At 34.8% G+C, this 25,798-nt stretch overlaps 1 protein-coding gene across 1 annotated transcript; it reads left to right on the top strand.

Annotated features, from left to right (window-relative positions):
* The first annotated feature begins 53 nt into the window (after positions 1-53).
* LOC132543693 (calcium-binding mitochondrial carrier protein Aralar1-like) lies at positions 54-25,278 on the top strand. The gene is made up of 17 exons (XM_060207212.1): positions 54-73; positions 5,750-5,803; positions 8,317-8,462; positions 8,864-8,979; positions 9,526-9,665; positions 10,173-10,319; positions 10,774-10,915; positions 12,849-12,942; positions 14,952-15,036; positions 15,707-15,800; positions 17,645-17,853; positions 18,172-18,252; positions 18,546-18,686; positions 19,253-19,391; positions 19,959-20,117; positions 20,439-20,529; positions 21,180-25,278. The coding sequence occupies exons 1-17, from the start codon at positions 56-58 to the stop codon at positions 21,337-21,339; spliced, it is 2,016 nt and encodes a 671-aa protein (XP_060063195.1). The 5' UTR covers positions 54-55; the 3' UTR covers positions 21,340-25,278.
* Positions 25,279-25,798: the final 520 nt, after the last annotated feature.

Genomic DNA, 25,798 nt, shown 5'->3' with positions numbered 1-25,798 from the left:
CTAACGGACCAATCAAGCAAAAGGTTTCACGTGATGCCCTTGTACCACACGAATCATGGCGGCGACGAGAGAAGTAAGGTTTTTTTCCATGCACCTATTATGTTTTTCCAGCATGCAACCTCATGCCACAATGATCACGGTTCTAATTTTAATATCAATCCATCTCATCATTTTTTGTTGATTACATATCTTTCAGAATGATGGCTTTGGTTTAATTTCCAAAATATGGCCCTTTTTGAGAAAAGCAGAATGTGAATCAAAGCAGGTAAACTTGTAAGGTTTGCGGGAAATATTTAGCATCTGGTCTATACCATATCACTAAATGCATCTCCTGTGTAATCTGGTGATTGTTCTTTCAGTTTAAAATACTATCTAGCATTTGATATGAGAGGTTAGTTTAGATGAAACCGTTGCAACTTTTGTTTTCCAAGGACTTTGAAGGGCATCAAGTTATCTCCCTTCGAACGGAAAATGCAGACGATTTTTCAAACCCGATTTAATGCATTAAATTTATTTCATGGAATGGGAAGGTGCGGATCATAACAAACGTCTCATGCATTTTGTACACGTTTATTTGATTTTTTATGTCGGAAATTGTCAACATAATTTTTAAGGAGAAAATAATGTAAATATGAAAATGTTTGAAATTGTTTTATTAAACTGAAAAGTACTGATCAGAGTTTCAGTCGAGTAATAAAGCGTTTCATTTTTATATGTCCTGGAGAATTGCATGATGATTAAAAATAGGATTAGAGACATGATTTGTCATGTATAATATGAACACTTGTTTGTACTGACCTCCCTGGTCATTATGTGACAGTAAGAGCCTTGTCTGTATCCTACATAATAAACACTGATTTGTCGAAAGGAACCAAATTGTATTAGTAACATGTTAGTTTATTGATTTTCGAGATTTGATCAGCTAGTTATATAATGTCACAAGATCAATATCTAACTTGTAAGTTAGGAATGTTAGTTTGTGTAACAAGGAAGAATAAAAGGTCTATAATTGCATGTCACATAGAGGTATTGCACTCGTTTTTATAGGGAATCAATTTTCCCCAATGTGGCAACAAAGCATTTAATTGGGATCAGTAAGTCTACACTCGGGTTCATAGCAAGGAAACACTTGAGATCCCATCTAAATTGAAGATTTGCTTTTCCATGTAGGAAATTTCCTCTGTTACAATATAATTTTCCCCACTTGGATCTTAGAGTTTAATATTTGACCCTGGATTAATCTGTGATACAAGTTTCCATCATTGTGTTTTTATATGCAAGTACCTGCAAACATAGGGAAGATGCTGTAATATATGTTTTGTTTAATTGAATAGAAGTTTCCTTACAGCATACCAAAGTATCTGTCCTTTGTCAATTTTTCATACAAATTGCTACTGGCCATGGACAACTTTAGCAGACAAAATTTTATACGAAGCATCCTTAGGGAAGAGGATTAAATTTTGTATAAAATGGTGGGTCTGAGGGTTAGGAACAAAAAGGTGGTATTTAGCTTATTCTGCAAGATTTTTCTCTTCTTTGTAGATATGATTGGATACTGTCCTAATTTTGTCTGAAGCATTCTTGGGCAAAGGAGATTCAATTTTGTTTAAATGATGGGCCTCTGGCCTTGTGCAGGAGATTCATGGAAATGGAGGAAATTCTTGAATCCCTTCTTCTGTAGAAATAAGTGAATTATGTCCCAATTAGGTCTGAAACATCCTTTCACAAAGGGCACTTAAATTTTTTATACCTGGTAATTGGATTTGGGCGTTTGAGAGAGGGGCATGGCCCAAAAGAAATTAAGAAAAATCCAAGTCCATTCTCTGCTGTAGGAATATCATGATTTCGTCCAAAGTTTAGAAGTGTGATGACTTTGATAATATGCACATATGAATCCTGGCTGACCCCTAGGGGTAGGTGGGTGGGGCCAAAAGGGATCAAATTGATTCAAATTTCAAAAACCTTCTTCTCAACACTCAGATATGGTAGAATCAAATGCTCTCCATGGATGGAAGGGTCTTTACCAAAATTTTGAATTTCATGACCCAAAGGTCTCATATTTTCCCCTTAGGAGAGTATTAAGTTTACTTAAGCTTTTATAGGAAAATTGGATTTTTGAAGATAAAAGTTATTTATTTTTCATTTGAAATAACTTGGTAAGAATTATTAGTAACTCTGATAGTTTGGATGGTATGCATATACCAGTTATTGACACTGGCTGATCCCAAAGGCAAAGGGCTTAAAACATCACTTAAGTCTTACTATCATCAATGTCACAATATGTTCTTTGTGACATTTGGAAACTGCTTCCCCTATAAACTTTATATTCCCTATTGCTTAGGTCAGGTGATAGTCATGGTCGTTAGGCCTCTTGTTTATTGAGTTAAAAGTGTATTAACGAATATTGATAATAATTGAAAAGGGGGAAAACACACATAATCAGTTAAAATAAGATCAAAAACAGTTTAAACTCCTCTTGAAATCGCTCGAGTCAAAAATTCTGTTTGAGCCAAAATAATTTTCAAGTCTCAATGTTTTTCCTTCCATATCTTTCGAATTTTAGTTTTTAGACTGGATTTATTATGAGTCAAAATTTCGCTATATTTGAAGCGATTTTTCAGTCCTTTCAATTGTAAAGCAAGAGAAAAATCATTCGTTTCCTCGAAATCAATTTTTGTCATAACATTGACCAGTCTTCTGACAAAATCAGTCAATACATACACAGAGTAGAAAGTCACCTGTGCATAACACCTGGCTAATTACGGCGTATTGGTCCATCGCACACAAAACACTTTGTCTCTGGCGATTAATTACCAGTTTCATTATCCAATAATTAGTGTCACCATCCTGTAGCAATGACTTACCTGTATGTTAAACAAGTAGCACATTTACACAAAACATTTAGCTTGGATGCATGCATCTTCAGGAACAATCAAAACGAAACCAGTACAAACTTTTTTATGAAATCTGATCCCCTAAATTCCAAGAGAAACTTATTTTGAGCTTGTTTACTAAACGACTGTGATCAGGTACTTTGTCAGATTTAGTGTTTGGACAATGAAGTGCTGAAAGTATTTTATCATTGATAGAGTCTATATTTGTACGTGATTTGTTAAATATAGTGCTTGATCAATGTTTTCTGTAACATGGAAAAACTTCCTAGTGCTTCATTTTTCATATGTTTATTTATTCATGATAACGTCATATGATATGATCTGTAACTTCATACATCGTTTCATGTAGCATATCAAATACAAATTTTAATTCTGTTTCATTGTCATTCCGTAAAATATATGATGTATATGTGCTTGGTCAGTAAGGGTATTGTACACATAAACATTATGTTTCTGTAGCATGTACTTGTGTTGCAGTGGTTTAAGAATTACCCTGATATTGTATGCTAGATATTAGTTTCTGATGCTAAGATTAAATGCATGTTTCCCCAGTGTTTTGTTGCATCAGTTGATGACTTCTTTTTCCATTGTAGTTTGCATGATGGATTCCCTTCTCTTCAGTTACTGTTAACGACAATATAAAATTGCATGAAAGTTAATATGATTAGGCCAAGCAAAGATAAAATGGTAATTTGGTTTTCTGAATAAAATCACTCATTCCATATCTGCTAACTTCTTGGAATTCCACAGGAGCAATCGCCCATGAAACTTGATGGACTTGTTGAGATCCGTCATTTGTAAACACATCAAATATAATGGGAAATAGATCAAACCTGTTTCCCTAAAGTGCTGTAATAGCACATAACTTAGAAACCACAACTACTGCATGTTTTGCTTGGCCTTTCAATGATGACAAATCTGCAGAGATTGAGTGACCAGCGGTACTTTTTCACTGATTAATACTTATTAATTACTTCTTTAAAATTTCAGACTTACTTCCTTTTGCTTAAACTTTAAATTTACTAGTTTTTGTACATTTCCATATTGAGGGTGAATCAAGTGACAGCATATGGATCACAGTTTAGTATTTGTATTCAGAGGGATTTTAAACGTGTTTAGGTCCAGTGAGTCATGCATTATTCATTGTAATTTTCATACACATTTTTATCACACTGTATATAAATTTTAACACACTCTATCTTTATTGTAGAAATGAAGATTTACTAGTAATAGGTGAATGAGCATGTGTTCCACATTGGTTGATATTTTATATTGTGTAGTGAATAAGGAGTAAAGCAGTACATTCTTAGCTCATCGGGTGCAAAGCACTGGTGGGTTTATGCTACTGACACACCATGCATTAAAAAACACTACTACTCAAGAACAACTGAACATATTTTGACCAAACTGGGTCTGAAGCACCTTTGGGGGAAGGAAAACCAATTTTGTATGAATATTGGTTCTTGGCCTTTAGGGGCCTGAGTAGTGGGGCCCAAAAAGGGAAAATTTTCTAAGTTCTTTAAAATTTTACTCCCCGTGTAGGAATGAATGGATATAGCTGATCTTCTGTCTGAAGCATTCTTGTATAAACATAACGTCTTGGCCCCCTGGGGCAGGAGGAGTGGGCCCGAATAGGGGTAATGGAGTAAATTCTTTAAAATCCCACTCTTCTAGTAGGAATGATTGCGACCAAATGTGGTCTAAAGCATTGTCAGGTGAAGGAATTATTTCATATGTGATTGGGTCTCAACCCCAAGGAGCGAGTTTGGTTGGGAAATAAAGCAAATATTTTAAAATACTAATCCTCTCGTAGGAATGATTGGATTTTGCCTAAATTTGGTTTGAAGCATTCTCAGGGGAAGGGGAATCAGTTTTGTTCAAACCTTTGGTCTCCGCACCCTGGGGCCAGAAGGGAAATAGAGCAAATTCTTTAAAATCCTTCTCCTCCTGTAGGAATGATTGGACTATGACCATATTTGGTGTTCAGCATTCATTGGGAAAGAGGAATCAATTTTGCCAGGTGAACAATACAGGTCCTATGGACCTTTTGTACTGTAAATCACAGTGCTATACTGCAGTTTGCACAGGGATTTGTGTTTATTATTTGATAGGCTAGTTTAAATCAGAAACATAAAGTTAGATATATTTGGTTGACAAGTCTGGGTTAATAGCATTGTAACTTTAGAAATGGTGAATTGCATGATCAACTTTCTCTCTGTTATTTTCTTTTAGTTGGTTCATTGAACACTAATGTTTTATAACATGTGATATATTACATGTATTCTTTATTGGTCAGTAATTTAGCATTTTATTTCTGTCTTGATTCTTCGAGGAAAATTAACAGATTGTTTACTGTCTGTTCTGTAATTTAAAAAAAAAACAAGTTTAATTAATTAATGAAAGCAGGTTTAAGAAAGCATTTGATTGTGCCAAATATTATTGCTATTTATATAACTTGTTATATTTAATAATGTTAGTATTTGCTATGTACATATTGTCTACATGTGTGTTTGGTAATCATTTGTAATAGATTTCAGAAGTCCCAAGATTTCATTAAAAGTTAAATTGATTGCACATATCCTATGTATAACATTGCATCAAAGTTTGGTGTCTTTAATAGATGACAGAAGACTTAGATCTAGTAGAAATTGTTATCTAGATATCTTTTCATTTTTGTCAATTATTAATCCCCCTTGGTAGTATGCAGTTTTCTTTGAGACACAACAAAGATAAGCACTGTGTCGCTTTTATCACAAAATATATAATGTGTTTATTCTCTCTAACATGAGAAATCTTCCCATAGAACAACATTATCTATAATTCAGATTCTGTATTTTACTGTTGTTATTTTCTAGGTGGAGATTTTCAAAGGAACAAACACTGAAGATCTCCGTCGAATATTCCTCAAGGTGAGAAAGTATTTCAACAGTGTTAAAGTGACCTGTTACATAGTTCACTATAATACTAACAAGTTATAATGTCAGTCACTCTTTATCTATTAAGCCCCCTTGTTTTCCCAAAGTACGCATTACCAACCAATTACCCACCCACCAGATGGTCAGTAGGTCACCCACACCTTTTCATATCTAATTGGATGATGGAACCGTGTTACCTTGGGTGAAATATGAATGCGTCCCTATTATGGGGTCTTAATATGAGGTCAAAAACAAATTGATAGGTAGAATGTGATTCCATACAAGGTCTGAAATAAAACGCTGTAAAATGTTTGACATAGATTGACCCTTCTGTGAAGTCACTCCTTCCAGACCCTGGTAATCTGTTTCATTTTATGTAACAAGCTGTCTTTATCCAGCAAAAATTAGGGTGTACTGTTGTAAATGAGTGATGAGTCATTATTGTTACAATACTGTCAGACAGACGCATCAATGGGTAGAAACATCTGTATTGCTCTGGAGTCGCGCGATAACCGAGAGCTGAACACAGGTAATAGAGAGGTATAAGGCCGGGGTGTAGCTACCTATAGAACAGAGGTGTACCCAAACTACAATGTCATTTCACAACACTACCAGCAGTACAATGATACTTTTTATTTGTTTATTTTAATTAATTTTTTTCAAAGCCTTAATACAAACAGATGGTTATCCCACAAAAGTTGGAAAATGATTTAAAAAAGAGTTTTGAGGATAATTTTGCCAGTAAAAGAGACCAGATTTTGCAACAAAATTGAATTTAGATTTTCTTACCGTAACATAATTTTTTTGTGAGAGTTATGCATTATATTATTAGCCCACCATCATCAGATGGTGGGGTATTCAAATCGCCCTGCATCTGTGGTCCGTGGTCCGTCCGTCCGTCCGTCCGTCCGTAAACAAGTCTTGTTACCATAATTTCTGAGAAAGTACTTATGGATCTTTCTCAAATTTCATATGCAGTTTCCCCTTGGTCCCTAGTTGTGCATTGTACCATTTTTGGACTGATTCGAATTCAAGATGGCCGACAGGTGGCCATCTTGGATTTTGGATGTAAAAGATTGTTACCGCTATTTCTTGGAAAGTACTGGATGGATCTTTCTCAAATTTCATAAGCAGTTTCCCCTTGGTCCCTAGTTGTGCATTGTACCTTTTTTGGACAGATTCGAATTCAAGATGGCCGACAGGTGGCCAACTTGGATTTTGGATGTAAAAGTTTGTTACCGCTATTTCTGAGAAAGTACTGGATGGATCTTTCTCAAATTTCATAAGCAGTTTCCCCTTGGTCCTTAGTTGTGCATTGTACTTTTTTGGACTGATTCGAATTCAAGATGGCCGACAGGTGGCCATCTTGGATTTTGAATGTAAAAGTTTGTTACTGCTATTTCTTGGAAAGTACTGGATGGATCTTTCTCAAATTTCATATGCAGGTTACCTTTGGTTCCAAGTTGTGCATTATACATTTTTGGACTGATCTGAAATCAAGATGGCTGACAGGCAGCCATCTTGGATTTTGAGAGTAAAATCTTCTTACTGCTGTATCTGAGGAAGTACTGGATGGATCCTTCTGATATTTCATAGATATTGGTTTCCCTTGGTCCCTAGTTGTGCATTGTACCTTTTTTGGACTGATTTGAAATCAAGGTGGCCCACAGGCAGCCATCTTGGATGTCAACAGTAATACATCACAAGCATATTGTCCATTACCCACCTGTAACTGACTGCTATCTAATAATACTTTGGGATCTTTTTCAAATGATATTTGCTAATCGGTGCTTAATAAAAATATCTTGTGCCATCATTGAGTACATTCAATGAAGACCAGTTCATGAACATTTACAACACCTGTAACAAACAAACAAAAATAAACAAAATTTCAAGAACTGAAAACAGATCCTCAAATGGTGGGCGCCAAGATCCCTCTGGGATCTCTTGTGTATATACTGATATTTATGTGATATATGTTTATTATGTTTTACAATGGAGTTAATTAAACAAAATGTTTAATTCTTTCAAATTGTCAAAATCTTGATCAGTAGTCGATAAGTATATATCTGCATGTGACAGTGTTAGTAAAAGTAATGTGGTGACGTGAGTTTAATGTGGTGTAAGTATATCCACCATTAAAATATAAGTCATTTATTTGAATTTTATCTCATGAAATCTAGAGGATTAGACTACCTTAATTGTTCTAAAGTTGAGACCCAATTCTGATTTTGGAATCAATCTGGTTTAAAGTCTATGCCATGCACATGGCTGTTCTCACTGAAGCCTAACTAGGATAAAGAATTCATTAGTAGTGAACCAATAAAATATATCCGAAAACTGATTTGTTTTTCTCGGGAAGCAGATCCAGAGAGGTAGACTTTTCTGTGTTGTCTCTGGATGGCATGCAACCTTGGAGCCTGCTGTAGGTTGTTGAGGTAGCCATCAGTTAAAACAAAAACCCTGTAATGACTAGTACTTTACCACTATATATATTTTATCTGTAGTATGCCAGTAGTAAGACGGAGGATGGGGAGGAATATATGACGTACTCAGATCTGATCCACCGCTACCTTGGGATACTCCACGGTGACGACTATGATGAGTACACACTGCAGTTGTTTGGTTCCAGTGTGGATACTTCCAGGAACATGTGGGTTATCACAGTAAAACTTAAATTTCTAAAACATAGTGATCAATTCTATCATGTTATAAAATATTGATATTTATAAATAAAGTGTTAAGTATCGTCCATTGTTGAGTACAAATTGTATTGAAATGTATCGTAAATATTTCTTTAACTATAGAACTCTTTTATATAAGAGGTACAGTTTGTATGGTATTGTGTTTCTTTAATGGATTAAAACAATTTGATTCTTAATCTTGTGAATAGGTTTGTAATTTGGTGTGTTTATATAGGATCATATCAATATTTTCTAGGTTTTTATTTGATATTATTTAGTAATACTTTGTAAATAAGAGCCATGCTTCATTTCGTTTTCTTTTGTGGGAGAATATATTTCAATAATTACTGTTGAAACTTTTTGATTTTAGGAAGATTTCTTTCGCGGAGTTCAAGGCCTTTGAATCCCTACTACGACTACCAGACTCCATGTACGCTCTTGCCTTTCAAATTTTTGACAGAAATGGAAATGGATATATCTCATGTGGTAAGCTGATGAGTTAAGGAAGTTCTGACAGGATTTGTTTGTTTTCAGTCCAATGTTAAAGCCATCAAGTGTTTTTTATTGACCAGAAAGTGGCAGTAAAATGGATTCATTACCCACAATTACTACAACAAGCAGATTAAGATTTGGACATAGTCAGGTCAATGTGTTTGCAGGCATATCCTAAACAACCTGTCACACACTTAATTATAAAATGTATGTATACGCAGTATATATAGTAATTACTTTGTCTGTCAATAGCACAACTGCACAAGATATCTCTTAAATCACTCCATAGATTTAGTTCCTATTCACACCACAGCAACACATTGCATCATTCTACACCTGATTATATTTTGTTGGATGTCAGTCAAGGTTAAAGATCAACTGAATTTGTCTGATATTTCGACTTTTTATGGGTTACATATTAATTATGGATCAGAACAACTTTGTTCACCTAATCAGTGTTGTTGATCATTGGTTCAGCAGGCATAGAAACTCACAATTTAGTTTCAGTAAAAGTAAAAAAAAATCTCTTTTCTTTTACAGGTGAATTTGAAGAGATTATTCAGCATACAACACTTAACAGAAAGATACCTTTTGATTTCAACTGTGATTTCATTAAACTCCACTTCGGCAAAGATAAAGAACGAAAAGTCACCTATGCAGAATTCACCCAGATGATCCATGTAAGTCTACTGTGAATGACACAAGTTTGATGTTGAGTCAGAGACACTATTTCTCAAATATTATCAGGGGTAAAATTTCACAATCCTGATATTCAGAGGAAATAGATGTGGTTTTGTTTTGAATATAGTTTTGCATGTGTTTGTTGATTGACTTCTGTTTCAATAAATACACTATTGGGATAATGATATGCATTTTACATGTATGATGGGCTGGATTTGTTTTCAAACTTCTGAATATAACGTGATTGTTGTTATTTTCAATTTATTTATCTCCTAGATTCAGATTTCAATGTGCCATCTTAAACAATTAAATTTAGACAAGATCCTTAAGAAGAATATTATGTAAATTAAGATATTTTTTGCTGTGTGATCCTCTCTACATATAGCTACTTGAGATCAGATGTTTAGATATCCAATGCAAATTTAAATAGAAACATTGGAAACAAAATAAGTGACAAGGTCAATTTTGACGGAAATTGGAAGAAAAAGGTACCTTTTGTGTTTCAGGACTTTCACGATGAGCATGCTCTACAAGCTTTTCGCAGACTGGACAAGAAAAGTACTGGCTACATCAATGCAAAAGATTTTGAGGAAATCATGGTGTCTCTTAAAAGTTATCTCCTCACAAGCTTCGTCAAAGATAACCTCGTCACAGTAAGATACCGGTATTTGATAATATCCTGCCAAAACACTCCAGAGATAAAACATTATCTTTGCCCTATTCAGTTTGAGTGTTAATTATCATGCTACTATTTTGCTAGGCAAACAAATTTATGATTGTGCAGTGGCCAAGTGGTCTCTGAGCATCTTTATTACTAGCCCTCCATTTCACAATCTCGGATGCGAGGTCGACATGGGGCAACAGCCAGATACTGGCCGCAGGTCACAGGATTTTCTCCCGTAACTCCAGCTTTCTTCCACCAACCAAACCTGACACATCCTTAAATGACCCAGACTGTAGGATGTAAAGCAATAATAAACTAAACTGATTGTGCTTAAGCCTGTTGCTTAATAAATAAATTTGAGTTTTAGGTAACTTTTGATAACAGTTAACTTAGTGTTATTATTACAAAATGTAGTAATGTACTCTTAATGTATGTGTTGCTAGGTAACAGTTGGAGGGGAGAAGCACAGACAGGTTAGTTACCCTTTCTTCATGGCCTTTATTTCACTGCTGAATAACATGGAACTGGTGAAGAAGATCTACATGTCAGCCACACGGCGTGATACCTCCAAAGAGGTCACAAAAGGTCAGTAGCCCTTTAAGGAAATATGTATAAAAAGTTACACGCGACTCTAGTTTATAACTTGTTATTATTTTGGTATATATGTAGAAAAAAAAAGAGAACTTTGAGAGAAAAAACGTGTTATAAGGAATTAATGGTGACCCAGTTTGACATTTCTTTGTGTTTTCATGCTGTGTTTAGGAACAAACTGGTAAATGGTAAAACTCATATCACGAAAGTCTCCATGTTCTTCTCTTCATTCCAACACAGGAATTTCCAGGAAATCAGATTATAAATGGATGCTGGTAAACACTTTTGATTTAAAGCTTAATAATAAAATCATTGGTTATATCTGGTACTTTTAACAGACACTGCCCTGATTTCAAAAAATGAAATTGTTGATTATAACTGGTATGTGAGAATGTGTTTAAATTTTCAGCACTTTCTGCTGTCTTGATGGCAGGTGATTTTGACAGTTCTTGTCAAATGGTATATAAAAAAAGGTGGAGCTTGATAATTATGGAATATAAAGTATAAGGAGACTTGAAATATTTCTTAACCAAGAGACTAATAGAATCTTCCCCTACCCTGAGGGTATGATAGAGAAATCTCCAACCTGAGGGGTGATTTTTGTTGTTGTCTAGCCCGAGGCTCTGCCGAGGGTTAGACTACAAAAAAATCACACCGAGGGTTTTTTTCTCCCACCCCATTATTTCCGCCACAACGAAAAAAAAAAAAAAATCCCACGGTACAAGTGTCTGAATGGCGCATGGATATCACCATTTACGTTTCCAAAATTCTACATTCTTCCGCGAGAGCAAAATGACAGACTACAAACGCAATATGAATAACCATTAGAAATATTTATTTTTTGGAAATTAAATATTTTAATTAGCGATAGATACATGGAAATACTTGTCTTGAACAACATTTAACTCCGTATCATTTATTAAGGTAGGGTAGGCTTGCCGCGATGTCATGGACAAAAAGGGGATTTCCCAGTTTATAATGACGTCAATTGTTTATGCGCGTGAAATATTGCAATGGCGTGAGTGCCACGCGTGTGTTCATTCAGAATTGGAGTCATAGATGATCCTCCGACATTTATTTGTGTTCCCTGGACAAGGATTGTTATAGTTAATGTTAACTATGATGTTACAATCGCGCATTACGGAACCTGCAAACAAAGCATCCACTCGTCGGTTTGAGTCGGTTGTGATAGCCGACTGAGATCACCGAGTGCAGTCATGTGGGATAGATCTATCCTCCATGGGTGTTCCACATGGGACATGTCTATCCTACATGGGCAGAGGTGGGAGAAAGAGAAATCTCACACCCTACACAATACTTAATTTGTTCTGTCTCATCTCACTAGTTTACTTGTATGACATTGGGCACAAAATTGTTACAATACCATAACTTATGCTTTCAAAGGGGGAGATAATTCAATCTGATTGATTTTGAAATTTCAATTAAATTTTTGTTTCTTTATAGATTGATCAGTCTTGTGCCTGCTTTTCCTTTGATGAGATTTTGTTACAGATTTTACCTTCGACTGATGTCAGTGATTTCTGTGATAAGGATCACAGATTGATCTTTCGACTGATGTCAGTGATTTCTGTGATAAGGATCACAGATTGATCTTTCGACTGATGTCAGTGATTTCTGTGATAAGGATCACAGATTGATCTTTCGACTGATGTCAGTGATTTCTGTGATAAGGATCACAGATTGATCTTTCGACTGATGTCAGTGATTTCTGTGATAAGGATCACAGATTGATCTTTCGACTGATGTCAGTGATTTCTGTGATAAGGATCACAGATTGATCTTTCGACTGATGTCAGTGATTTCTGTGATAAGGATCACAGATTGATCTTTCGACTGATGTCAGTGATTTCTGTGATAAGGATCACAGATTGATCTTTGAGACAAGTTTGATGTTTTCTGTTTCCAGAGGAAATGCTTTATCAGGCTCAAGAATACTCTCAGATTACACCACTGGAACTGGATATTCTCTTTCACTTGGTGGGATTGAAGCACCAGAGAGGGTAAGAACTAAGACCATCCAAATGTAATCTTAACGTACAATGGTCTTACTCTATTGAATGATAAAATGATTAAAGTTTGATTTTTATCAGGCCTCCTGGGCAGCTGTTGCTTTTAACAATTTCAGATTTTCAGATGTTTTTGAAGGAAATTATTACTATTCAGTCATAAATTGGTGCTAGCACACTGGATTTTTGAATGACAGTTTTTTATTGTAATATCGATGTTGTTGGTGAAAAAGATATTTTTCTGACATGCTTCGTTTCTACTTAACCGTTTTTGTCCTTTTCTCGAATTTCTAGTTATGCAGTCAAGTGTTTTAATGATCTTGGGGGAACATATAGTCCCTTACAGTCCCTGTCATGTCCGTCTGTCTGTTTTTCCGAACATCCTTTCATATATAACTAGTGGTGTAACGATAGGTCCAGTTATCAGTGTATTGCGATAGCTTTGCTCTTGATAGCAATAGGTTGATGGCTTTTATTCAAGTCGATAACTATGATGATGGCGTGTTAACTATCAATTGTTAACAGAGATTTTTCCCCATAAACAAGATTGGTAGTTGAAAGCAAGACTTTTCACCCAAGTTATTGCGAAACCACTACAAACCTTCCTTTATTTATGAAAGTGTCTTTGGGACCTTGATTGGGAGTAGTGCTATATACAAGGACAACACAATCACCTACTAGAATAAAAGGTGAATTTTAAGCACAAGTCGCTACATAAATGTCCCTTTATATTTATCAGATTAAATGTACAAAGTTTAGTAGTGGAGGTGGTGACTTGTTTATCTCCAGGTCCATGTTTGAGACCCATGCTTGAAGTAACATGATTTGATAAACAACATTGCGAAAGGTAGCAGCATTTTAAAAATTGTTTCCAGTAAAAAGGCAAAAACAGGGGTAGAGCAAGCAGCATAGCATGTTTATGTATAAAAGAAATTTTATGAAAATATAACAAAGTTTAACAAATATCACTGTGCAACATACTTGATGGTATAAAAAGTTAAGATTTTTTTCAGCTTTAAAATTTGTAAGATTGAGCATTCTGATACCTTAAATTGGTTTATGACCTTTGTTTCTTGGTTAGAAAAAACATTTCAAAATCAAAAAGAAACAGTATTGCAAAAGTTACTTGACTGTAGCAATAACATCACCAGTGCTCCAGATAACTTTTTGACATGTGGGGTTTTCACTCCTACCTTTATAAATTGAGGGGTTTTTCACCCCTGCCTTCATCAAGTGTATGGGTTTTTCCATATTAGGGTAACACTGAATTTGTAAACATTTTTGACAGCGCCATATTTGCTATGCGACTGGTTTATAATCACGATCAAGAATGCGCTTGTTACGAGTTTCGTTTACTTGATAAGTGTCTGTTTGACTTAGATTATTGAGTTTTCTAACTACGTAATATTGGAGCCGGACATTGACGCAGAGTCCGGATTTCGCACGGGTTAATGACGCAAATCTTGTGCGTGAAAACGCATTCACGCAGGCTATCTGGAGCACTGCATCACAATACTATTGTGATAGTTTTTTGGCTTCAATAGTCACCCTGATATAGAACTTTGCCCAAAGTTAAGTAAGGATTATGAAACTTGGTGTACGTATTGGCCATTCTAGGGTAATGTACAGTGTTCCAAACTCAGGGCCGACGACCCTTCAGGGGTTATTGCCCTTTGTTAAAATTTTGTGTCCAGAGCCTAAGTTTCTTGCATTTTAACTCGGATAATGGAACTTGGTATATACATTGGTCATACTAAGAAGAGGTACATTGGACAAAATTCAGTGTCTGAAACACCTTCATTATAGAATTATTGCCCTTTGTTAAATTTGTTTCCAATAAAGTTTGTTTTCAGGGAGCATTCATCATTTTCACTGATTCTCTTGCTAAAGTGTGACAGTGATATGTATCAAAAATGCTGATGCTGCATTGAATTTTGCTTCCTTCAGAAAGAAAACAACTGAACACTGTTTGACAATTATTGATATTTCCTTTTCATCAACAGGAGATTGTCTTATGAAGATCTGGACAAAATTGCACCTATGAAAGGACGAGAAACACCTTTCACAATTCAGATGGCTATTGCACAGGTAATGAACTCTTACACCATGCTTTGTGAACATGCTTTAGTTTCTGTTGATGATTGTAGCACAGGATAGATGGGTATATATACTACTCCGCTGTGGGGGAAATATAACACAAGGTAAAGCTGAGGATCCCAGAATGACTTAGTCACAGCAGTAGACAACATAATTCCTGTTAGAATGATGAAGCCTTACATTTTTTCAAATCTCTTCAATGATAAGATCCCACTGTCAAACCAAAAGATCTCTGCCAAATGTCAGTCCAATATGTAAAAACCTGTTTTAGCTCTTGGTTGCATATTTCCGTCCAGCACATTGTGGTTTATGTTAAAAGGTGGATTTGTGTATTTATGAGGAGTTGAAGACTCTCGATTTGTTTTAATTTATGTAAACAAATTCAAATTCTGACATTTGAAGACAGTTGTGATATTTTAGGAGGCTTATAAACACTGCTTGTGAGCTTATCAGGGACTTTCCCAAAAAAACACAGGTGTTTCTTCCTTTTACATGATTTAAGTCTTTTTCCAGAGTTTAATTGTAGTGTAAGCTAGATTTTTCAGCAAATAAATCACTAAAACTGAAGCCTGTTCATCATCAACCAAACTCTAGAAATAAATGTCAGAGTAAAGGATACACTAAAAGAATTGGGTTTTATAGAACTGTTACTTTTTTGTAGGAAAAACTCAACTTAGAACAAGGAAAGGAAAGGTCAAGTTGGTTAGGTGTACTGGAGAGTGTATACAGATTTACTCTGGGATCAATAGCTGGAGGTAGGTAAACAGGGCGTATGTTGTACAGATTTAATCATATCTATAACTGCAGGTAGGTATACAGAGTGTATGATATACAGATCTATAACTGGAGGTAGGTATACAGGGTGTATGATGTACAGATCTATAACTGGAGGTAGGTATACAGGGTGTATGATGTACAGATCTATAACTGGAGGAAGGTATACAGAGTGTATGATGTACAGATCTATAACTGGAGGTAGGTATACAGGGTGTATGATGTACAGATTTACTCAGATCTATAACTGCAGGTAGGTATACAGAGTGTATGATATACAGATCTATAACTGGAGGAAGGTATACAGAGTGTATGATGTACAGATCTATAACTGGAGGTAGGTATACAGGGTGTATGATGTACAGATTTACTCAGATCTATAACTGGAGGTAGGTATACAGGGTGTATGATGTACAGATTTAATCAGATCTATAACTGGAGGTAGGTATACAGGGAGGTAGGTATACAGGGTGTATGATGTACTGATCTATAACTGGAGGTAGGTATACAGGGTGTATGATGTACAGATCTATAACTGGAGGTAGGTATACAGGATGTATGATGTACAGATCTATAACTGGAGGTAGGTATACAGGGTGTATGATGTACAGATCTATAACTGGAGGTAGGTATACAGGGTGTATGTTGTACAGATCTATAACTGGAGGTAGGTATACAGGGTGTATGATGTACAGATCTATAACTGGAGGTAGGTATACAGGGTGTATGATGAACAGATTTACTCAGATCTATAACTGGAGGTAGGTATACAGGGTGTATGATGTACAGATTTAATCAGATCTATAACTGGAGGAAGGTATACAGGGTGTATGATGTACAGATCTATAACTGGAGGTAGGTATACAGGGTGTATGATGTACAGATTTACTCAGATCTATAACTGCAGGTAGGTATACAGAGTGTATGATATACAGATCTATAACTGGAGGTAGGTATACAGAGTGTATGATATACAGATCTATAACTGGAGGTAGGTATACAGGGCGTATGATGTACAGATCTATAACTGGAGGTAGGTATACAGGGTGTATGATGTACAGATCTATAACTGGAGGTAGGTATACAGGGTGTATGATGTACAGATTTACTCAGATCTATAACTGCAGGTAGGTATACAGAGTGTATGATGTACAGATTTAATCAGATCTATAACTGGAGGAAGGTAAACAGGGTGTATGATGTACAGATCTATAACTGGAGGTAGGTATACAGAGTGTATGATGTACAGATTTACTCAGATCTATAACTGGAGGTAGGTATACAATGTATGATGTACAGATCTATAACTTGAGGTAGGTATACAGTGTGTATGATGTACAGATTTAATCAGATCTATAACCGGAGGTAGGTATACAGGGCGTATGATGTACAGATCTATAACCGGAGGTAGGTATACAGGGTGTATGATGTACTGATCTATAACTTGAGGTAGGTATACAGGGTGTATGATGTACAGATTTAATCAGATCTATAACCGGAGGTAGGTATACAGGGCGTATGATGTACAGATCTATAACCGGAGGTAGGTATACAGGGTGTATGATGTACTGATCTATAACTTGAGGTAGGTATACAGGGTGTATGATGTACAGATTTAATCAGATCTATAACCGGAGGTAGGTATACAGGGCGTATGATGTACAGATCTATAACCGGAGGTAGGTATACAGGGTGTATGATGTACAGAATTTTCATATCAATTTAGTCTCTCCATATAAAGTTTTGTTCATACTTTTTATTTTTTCATATATATGTGCAAGTCATTGACATTTTGCTGTATATTATATATTATTCCTGTTTCCAGCCACTGGAGCCACAGCAGTCTATCCTATAGATCTTGTAAAGACACGTATACAGAATCAGCGAACTGGTTCCATGGTAGGAGAACTCATGTACAAGAACAGTTTTGACTGTTTTAAGAAAGTCATTCGACATGAGGGTATCCTTGGACTCTACCGTGGTTTGGGACCCCAGCTGGTCGGTGTCTGTCCGGAGAAGGCTATCAAACTAACGGCTAGTATTTCATGATATTCACATGTAGGTTACAGGGGTTTGAAGAATAAGCATCAAAACATTTTCTTTGAATACAGATTTTACTGAATGAATATGCAGTACTAATACAGAAACAAAACTTTTGACAAGGCCAAGGTGAACAAATTATCTTTTTCACATGACATTGAAATAACATTGGTTTGTACTGAACAACAACATACGTAGGTGGGCTTATTACCAGACATGGGCTTATTGGTGGATTAACAGGTTACAAATACAGTATTTACAGTGTCTTGTGAGAATTAATGTTAAATATGATCATTTTGTGTTTGTTTACAGATGAATGACTTCATGCGAGATAATCTTATGGACAAAGATGGTAGCCTACCTCTGTGGGCTGAATGTGTCGCAGGAGGAACGGTAAGATCATTTTAAGACAGACATTAAAAAACAACCTTACATTTATGAAAGCTTCTTGCTATGGACAGAAGAAATTGCATGAAAAAGCTGAAGACGAGTAAGAAGACTCTTAACCAATGGTAGATGATGCCATCGAAAAAATCTTAACTCTCCCATATCAATTTTCTTTATAAATATCTGCTGCAGATGACAAGTAACATCTCCATTTTCACAAAGTGTATAGGTAACATTTGGCTCATTATATCGGAAAGCGATAAATTCCAAATCTTTAACCTTTAGTTTTTCCCTTTCAGGCTGGTGCATCACAAGTCATGTTTACAAATCCGTTAGAAATTGTGAAGATCCGACTGCAGGTAGCTGGAGAAATTGTAGGCAAGACTCGAGTCAGTGCCTTTACTGTCATTAAGGACCTGGGATTCTTTGGGCTTTACAAGGTTTGTTCAACTGTTAAATAGATGTAGTCAAACATTTATGAGCTGGAGGTGAGAACAGTAATATCTTTACCAGTCCACTCTCTTTAAGCCTATGTCAAGTCTACAGAATATTCATTTCTCATTGAAAAAAATATGTTTGTCTAGGAAACTTACTAATGAATTACTGGCAGCCTAATAGACTTACAAAAAAGTGTACATTTCAAGACCATAAATGATGTGAATTTTATTTGAATACACAAAAAATTCATAAGGCTTAGAAAGCGTTTTAATTGTAAACCCCATCAGCGTTTTGTTGTTATCTTTGTCCAGCACACATCTGATTGCTTTCTTCACATTGAGACAATACACATCCACAAATATATTTGATAGTTTTGTACTTGCAATTATAATTTTTTTTTTCTTCATTGAATTTTTTCCCGAGTGAGAGCTCTCTAAATATAGATAAGTTTGTGTGAAGTTTCAGATTTACAAAGAAAATACTATTGATGATCAAGCTGTCTACTAAATATGATGTGAAATGTGTATGGTGACTTACACTAGATCGACAGAATACTGATTGTTTACAGGGTTCCCGGGCCTGTTTTCTCAGAGACATACCTTTCTCAGCTATATACTTTCCTGCCTATGCTCATTTAAAGAAAGCATTTGCTGATGAAAACGGTTACAACTCACCTGGTACTTTGCTGCTGGCAGCCACCTGTGCAGGTTTGTGGATAATTTTCAAAAAATTTCTGTTGAAATTCAGTTAAGCAGAGGTTATTTGTTAGTAGTTATTTATAGAAAAGTCTGGAGGTTATGAAAAAATGTCCTAGAAGTCTGTATTACTCTAGTATCCTCTAGTGCAGCAACACTAAAGAGGTGTTATATTTAGTTCCAGAACTTGAGCTGGGTATGAAAATGAGGGTCCTATATTTGTGTTCATAAAAAAAATGGGGTCTCTTTCACATCATCTGAGGTTTAAAATGAGTGCTTTGATGTAGTGATATTATGAAGTGCTGATGACAGGAGGGGTAATATTTTCTCAAGGCAAGGTCCTTAGATTAGAGGTATAGTTAAAAAATGGTAATAGAATAATAGATAATATTTGTCTTTAGTTAAAGACAATTTATTATTTATTGATGACGTAATTATAACTTATCTGATTATAACCTGATTATAAGCTGTATCCAATGATGAGGAAAGAAATTTCATGGTAATGATGGAAGTAAATTTTTTTAAACATTAAGCAAGTAGTAAGAAACGCTATCCTTATATTAACCATGCTATATACAGGTATGCCTGCGGCTGCACTACCGACACCTGCAGATGTGATAAAGACAAGACTACAAGTTCAGGCCCGGCAGGGGCAGACAGTCTACACAGGCCTCATTGACTGTGCAAGGAAAATTTACGCTGAGGAGGGATTTTCTGCCTTCTGGAAGGGAGCACCAGGTACACATATCTAACATTGTAGAAACAAGATCAACTTTAGTGTTGGATGGTGTTGATGGGCTTTGGAAACATACAATATATTGGGGAAACCTATTCTCTCACTAATGTTGAAACTTGTTTTCTATTGATGAAAAAGCCAAGCATTGTCAGAAGAGTTCTCTTTGGTGATATGGTAGATTTTAGTTGGACTTGCAGAAATCCACAACAGTCCTTCTGTTTAAAAAGTAATAAATGAAGTATGATGTTTCTGCAATAAACAACATCTTCTACGACAATTTAAACTACATTGTCTAATTCATTGTGTTGTATTTTTCATTGCAGCTCGTGTCTTTAGATCTTCTCCGCAGTTTGGTGTGACGTTGTTAACATATGAATTGTTACAAAGATTGTTTTACGTGGATTTTGGTGGCAGGCAAGTATTTCTCAAGTAGCCTTTGCTCTGAATAACTATTTTTGTATAAAATTAACTCTTCAAAGATTTTTTTTAATGATCCTGTATGAAAAAAAAAATTACAAATTAAACATCTTAAGTGTTTGAATATTCAATATATGTCATGGTGCTTTTTCATACCTGGTGTTTATAGATTAGATATAAAAATAATCTTTAACAAGTAAAGACAATTAATCATGATTCAAATGTAAATGTCTGGTCAGGTACAAAATTTGATATATTTTTAGTGAATCTATTTGCCTTATTGACTTGCCCTATTGCATGAGTACCTTTTGACTGTCAGGATGATATTTTTACCGTTTACTGACTAATTTGAAACCCTTGTAAAATGGTAAGAATGACTAGAAACCAGGATAGATCATATATTTTCTCTAAAACTTGTGATCACTAATGATCCATCATGTGAGCTTCTGAGGATTCTGACAATAATCAGGATTATAAGAACCATCAAATTACTGAAGATTTTACCTTTGAACCGTTTCCCAAGCCATTGTTTGTTGAATTATTGGAAGTTCTAAAGTGAATCAAATCTTAAGAAATCCTAATATCACAGACATGTTTTGGAAGGTGTAGGGTGAATTTGATTAACTGAACATGTGTTTTTGCTGTAGGCGACCAGAAGGTTCGGCAGGGAAATCTCCTGTGCTGGAGGAGCAATTATCACGGAACCCCGACCATATTGGAGGCTACAGGCTTGCCAAGGCTACCTTTGATGGTATGGAGTCCAAGTTTGGTCTGTGTTTACCAAAATTCAAAGCTTCAGCATCATGAAGATTTAGGACTATAGAAACCTGAACATTTTTTATAGAAAAAGATTTGAAGAAAGGATGAGAAGTTTTAAAGGAGTAAAAAAGTAAAAAAAATTATCTTAAAATGTTTTTTTTTACGAACCACTATTTATTCTACCACTTAACAGTATAGATATTGAAAAACTCATCACCCTGAAGAAACCTGAATAGGATGACTCTTGACAATGGAAGTTGTCACCTACTGTGACTGTTTGGTCAGATTTAAACCCTGTAGATGACCATGGGTCACTTGAATGATTATATTGTTTTGTTGATCAGAGCACCTGTAGGAATGCAGCAAGTAGCGCAGGCCTGTTACTTGCTTTATCCTCAGTCTTCTTCCATGTCATCATCAAGTGTGTTAATAAAACTATTACTTTTAATGTAATGCTCAAGATATAGTGTAGAAAAGTATTTGAGAAATGTAGCAACCCTGATAATTGAAAGTGTGTAGGGGAGGTAATGAACATTGAAGATAGGGTTGATGGTATTATCTCTTAATAACTTTTGAAAACAGCTGTGATAAATGTTAAATTTTCCTGGGGTGGTTGTATACAATCCAGATTAAAACATGGAAGAAATATTGGGGAGGTATACTAACCACTTTGAATATAGATGTCTTGGGGTGGAAATTGAATCAGATCTGACAAACTCAGAGGAGAGGGAGGTAAATGTTTGCCATTACAGAGTGTAGTTTATATTTATAGATACCAAATATTATTACAAGTCTATTAATAGTGTGGGTGTCATTGTGTGTCAAAATGTCTCAAGTTATTAAATCTTTTTTGATGCATCAAGTAAGCTCATGTAATAAAAGATGTAATTCAGTGTCGCCAACTGCTTGTCAAATAATATCTGGTCATGGCCTTCAAATCAGGATGTTTCAAAGTGTCATCAATGAAAAACATCTTACAATCAATTCCATTGTATAGTTATGACATACGCTTGTATTTAGATGATGTTCTATGTTATGTTTGAACATTGTTTTGACAAAATTAGATCCTAAACATTTTTATTTTTTATTTTCTTATAAAAAATATTGAGTGATTCTAGCATTTTTCTTGATTTAAACACATCATAATATGGCCAATATAAGGTTAACCTGACAAAGTCAGTTGAGTTGGCGACACTGGTAATTTTATATCCTAGATTAGCTGAACAGAGCATTCATATATTTCCAGTCTTAACGAGTATAATTGATATTCATGAAACAGAATAACCAGTTGTTGATTTTGTTTACTCAATGTGTACTGAAAAATGTTTACTGAAAAGAATGAGGATTTGTTTTGTGATTTGCTTATTTTGCTGGCAAAAAGGATGCTTCAAAGGTTTACCACTAATGGCAGATGACTGTTGAAAACAGGTGACCACTAAAGCAGCTAGGTTTGTCTGTACAGTCTGTTCTTGCAAAAAAAATTCTTTTTGATAATGGTGAAAATATCTGTGATAGTTAAAAGTGCTATGATTTTCACAAAATATTTAATTCTCATTTCCAAAGGAACATGTTGATATGCCAATTCAGATTACTGATGGTAATATCAACCTTGTGTATGTAAACAGTTTATGTATGGAGTTGTTTCCCCTGTCAGAAGTCTTTAGTATAAACAATTGGTGCTCCAAAGCATGGGTCTCTAACTAACACTACCCAACATTTATCCCACCAAATTTGAGTGTTTAGGTTGCTATTGATTTCTTGAGGGAGATACATGTACTTGTATTTTTGGTAAAAGTTTTGTTTAAAATCTGATTTTGTGAATGATGCATTTGATGTTAATTGCAAATCTGCTATGCTGGTTTGGTAAGCTGATTTATATTTTAATAAAACGATGTTCGTGCCAATATTATATCATGGTTCCTGTAAAATTTACACTTGCATGAAATGTTTATCATTTCCGTCCGGAAATTTTGGCATTTTTTATGATTATTCTTATACATTTACAAAAGTGCTTCTATATTTGGACAGTTCTCATTACGGTAATCTGCTCTCAGGGCAACTGATGCATTAGTTTGGCATCATTGTCATGGTTTACCCAGAATATTCAGGCTGATGTAAAACCCCACATACAATTTAGTAGAGTAAATCGCGTTATATTTCATGTTTATTTTCCCATTAATTGGCTTGGAAAGATGATTAAGTATTAAATCCAGACAATCAATAAAACAAGGAACCTACAAAGAATGTTGTTCTCATAAGGTAATTCTTCATTATTGTGTCATTTAAAGACTTCACCTTCTTTTAAACTTGAAGTTATTGAGAAAAGGTTTATTCTACGGATATTTTTTTTTTTTTTTTGTAAAGACACATCATTCTGTGTTAATTTGTTTCTGCTTATTTTCACTTAAACAGATATTGTTGCCATAAAGTACAGGTCAAGCTCTGATTTGGTTATGGTCTATTTATTTTTTCCGGGGTTATGGTCATTTAACTTTATTAAAATTTTAATGAAATTTTCACCCAAAATGGTAAGACCAAAATTGGAGTGTCTTGCCTAAACTTCAGTTCATATATATATTTTTTTAAATCCTGCAGGCAGAACTTTGATGTGTTTTGATAGATCTGTAGGTAGGGCCTCAATTTTATTTACAAGTCAGTAGGAAGCTATTGCAACTCTTAACAAACCCATTACCACTAAGAATTTGTTCAATAAGGGTCAAGTTGGGTTTTTTGTCCTTTATTTTCCCCTGAGATGTTGCTGATTGCCGAATTACTGTAAAAAAAAAAAATTAAATATTGTAAGAAATATTTATTTGTTAGCTTCATTTTCTTTCTTTTTTATGAAAACACTTCTACCATCTCTGGTAAAAGTTGTGTTTTTCATTCACATTTTTAGTAGAGTGCTAATCCATTATTGCAGTCACACTGGTGTTTCAAGTTATTGTGTTTTATAACTATTACTCCTTTATATACTTCATGTAGATAAAAACTATTCCAGTAAAACATCTGCTGGGGACGAGGACTCCAAAATAAATCACTTCTAGCCAAGACTTCAGTTTCCTTCCTATCATATTACTTCAGAGCAAACTTATCAATTTATTTCCGAGGGTGGTACCTCTAACTAAAAAATGGAGTTCCTGGTTGGGATAGATGTTACGCTGGAATAGCCCAGAAATATAACCATAGAAAGTGTTATTTTTAGAAAGAAATAGGTTGTCAGATTCATACAATGAAAGCTTACAGTATTTTATACTTATTTGAACAAATGTTTGAGTGTTCATGGAAATTTCATTTTATATGAAGTTTAAAATGCATAAAAATTTGTAATACACTGTAAATTTTAGCATAATACACATTTGCAATTTAGTAAACTATTTTCCAAACAGGGTTTGTAATTTTATCAGATATTCAACCTGTTTGTCCCTCCTTATGATTTAGGTTAGGTGTTTTATAGTAGTCTTAAAAATTATAACTGTCAACATCCGAATGGATTATAGCTTACATATATTTATATCTAAAGAAAAATTTTGGCAGGCATTCATTCTCAAGTTGTAAAGCCCAGATTTTAGAATTTAAATTGGCAGACATGCTTGTGTGCAATTTCACTATCATGAACTATATGTGATACAAGAAAGCTGACAGAGTTCATCATGATAATTCAAAACCAGTGTAATGAGATAATTATAGATCTTAAAAAAAGATGGTGACATGATATTTTGGAATGGAGAGCTGTCTGGGGGGAAAAAATCCAGTCTTTTCCAATGTGAAACATTACAATATAATGACGATCAGAAAGCTGGAATTGAGATTTTTCTTAGGGCATAACTTGTTAGTTTTCCTGTCAAAATATTTTGAACTTCTGTTTGTGACAGAATCTTAAGGAATGATTTTGTTAGTATGCATTTGGAATTTTTTTTTTTTTTTTTTGTTTATTAAAGATACTTTGTTAAATAAATCATCTGGTAAATTTTATACCTGTCAACAAGATTTCTTGTCTTCTGTTGTTTATTTGTAGTTTGCTCCATTTTAGTAAATCAGACTGGTTTTATGTCCATTTTGAGAGCTTTTCTGAAAATCAGACTGCCAGACAGAATATACCCCTACCAGAGACGTACATATAACATGTTTTTAACAACTGACAACTATCTTATACAGAATATATCCTAAAAATATATGTATGTATTGCTCTTGTCGTTTACATATCTCTACCGAATATGCATATACACTCTTGTCTTATTTCTGTATAAGAATGCTGCCTTTAATCTGCCTAACTTCAAATCGAAGTCAATTTTTCATTTAACTTGAGTGCATGAGTTTTTAACTCTCAAATTTGGTACCTTCACCGTCATCTTTGAAACATGATTGGTAAATTCAGAAAAAATTAACATTTTTGCGACATCTGAAAGGAAACTAGAATTGAATGCTTGGAATTCAGTAAGATATACTCACTATGTTCTCCATTTTTTCATGCAAAACCTCCATCCGCAACTGTACTTCATTGTTCATT

This window comes from Ylistrum balloti, unplaced genomic scaffold (assembly GCF_031769215.1).
Source record: "Ylistrum balloti isolate Yb309-2 unplaced genomic scaffold, AGI_CSIRO_Ybal_v1 Utg369762, whole genome shotgun sequence".
In the NCBI taxonomy this organism is placed as follows: Eukaryota; Metazoa; Mollusca; class Bivalvia; order Pectinida; family Pectinidae; genus Ylistrum; species Ylistrum balloti.
This window is presented reverse-complemented; position numbering and strand designations above follow the sequence as displayed.

Coding starts and splice junctions, on each gene's coding strand:
- LOC132543693 (XM_060207212.1), top strand. Junction 10,916..12,848: donor CTCCAAAGAGGTCACAAAAG/GTCAGTAGCCCT, acceptor TTCTGTTTCCAG/AGGAAATGCTTTATCAGGCT. Junction 18,253..18,545: donor AATGTGTCGCAGGAGGAACG/GTAAGATCATTT, acceptor TTTCCCTTTCAG/GCTGGTGCATCACAAGTCAT.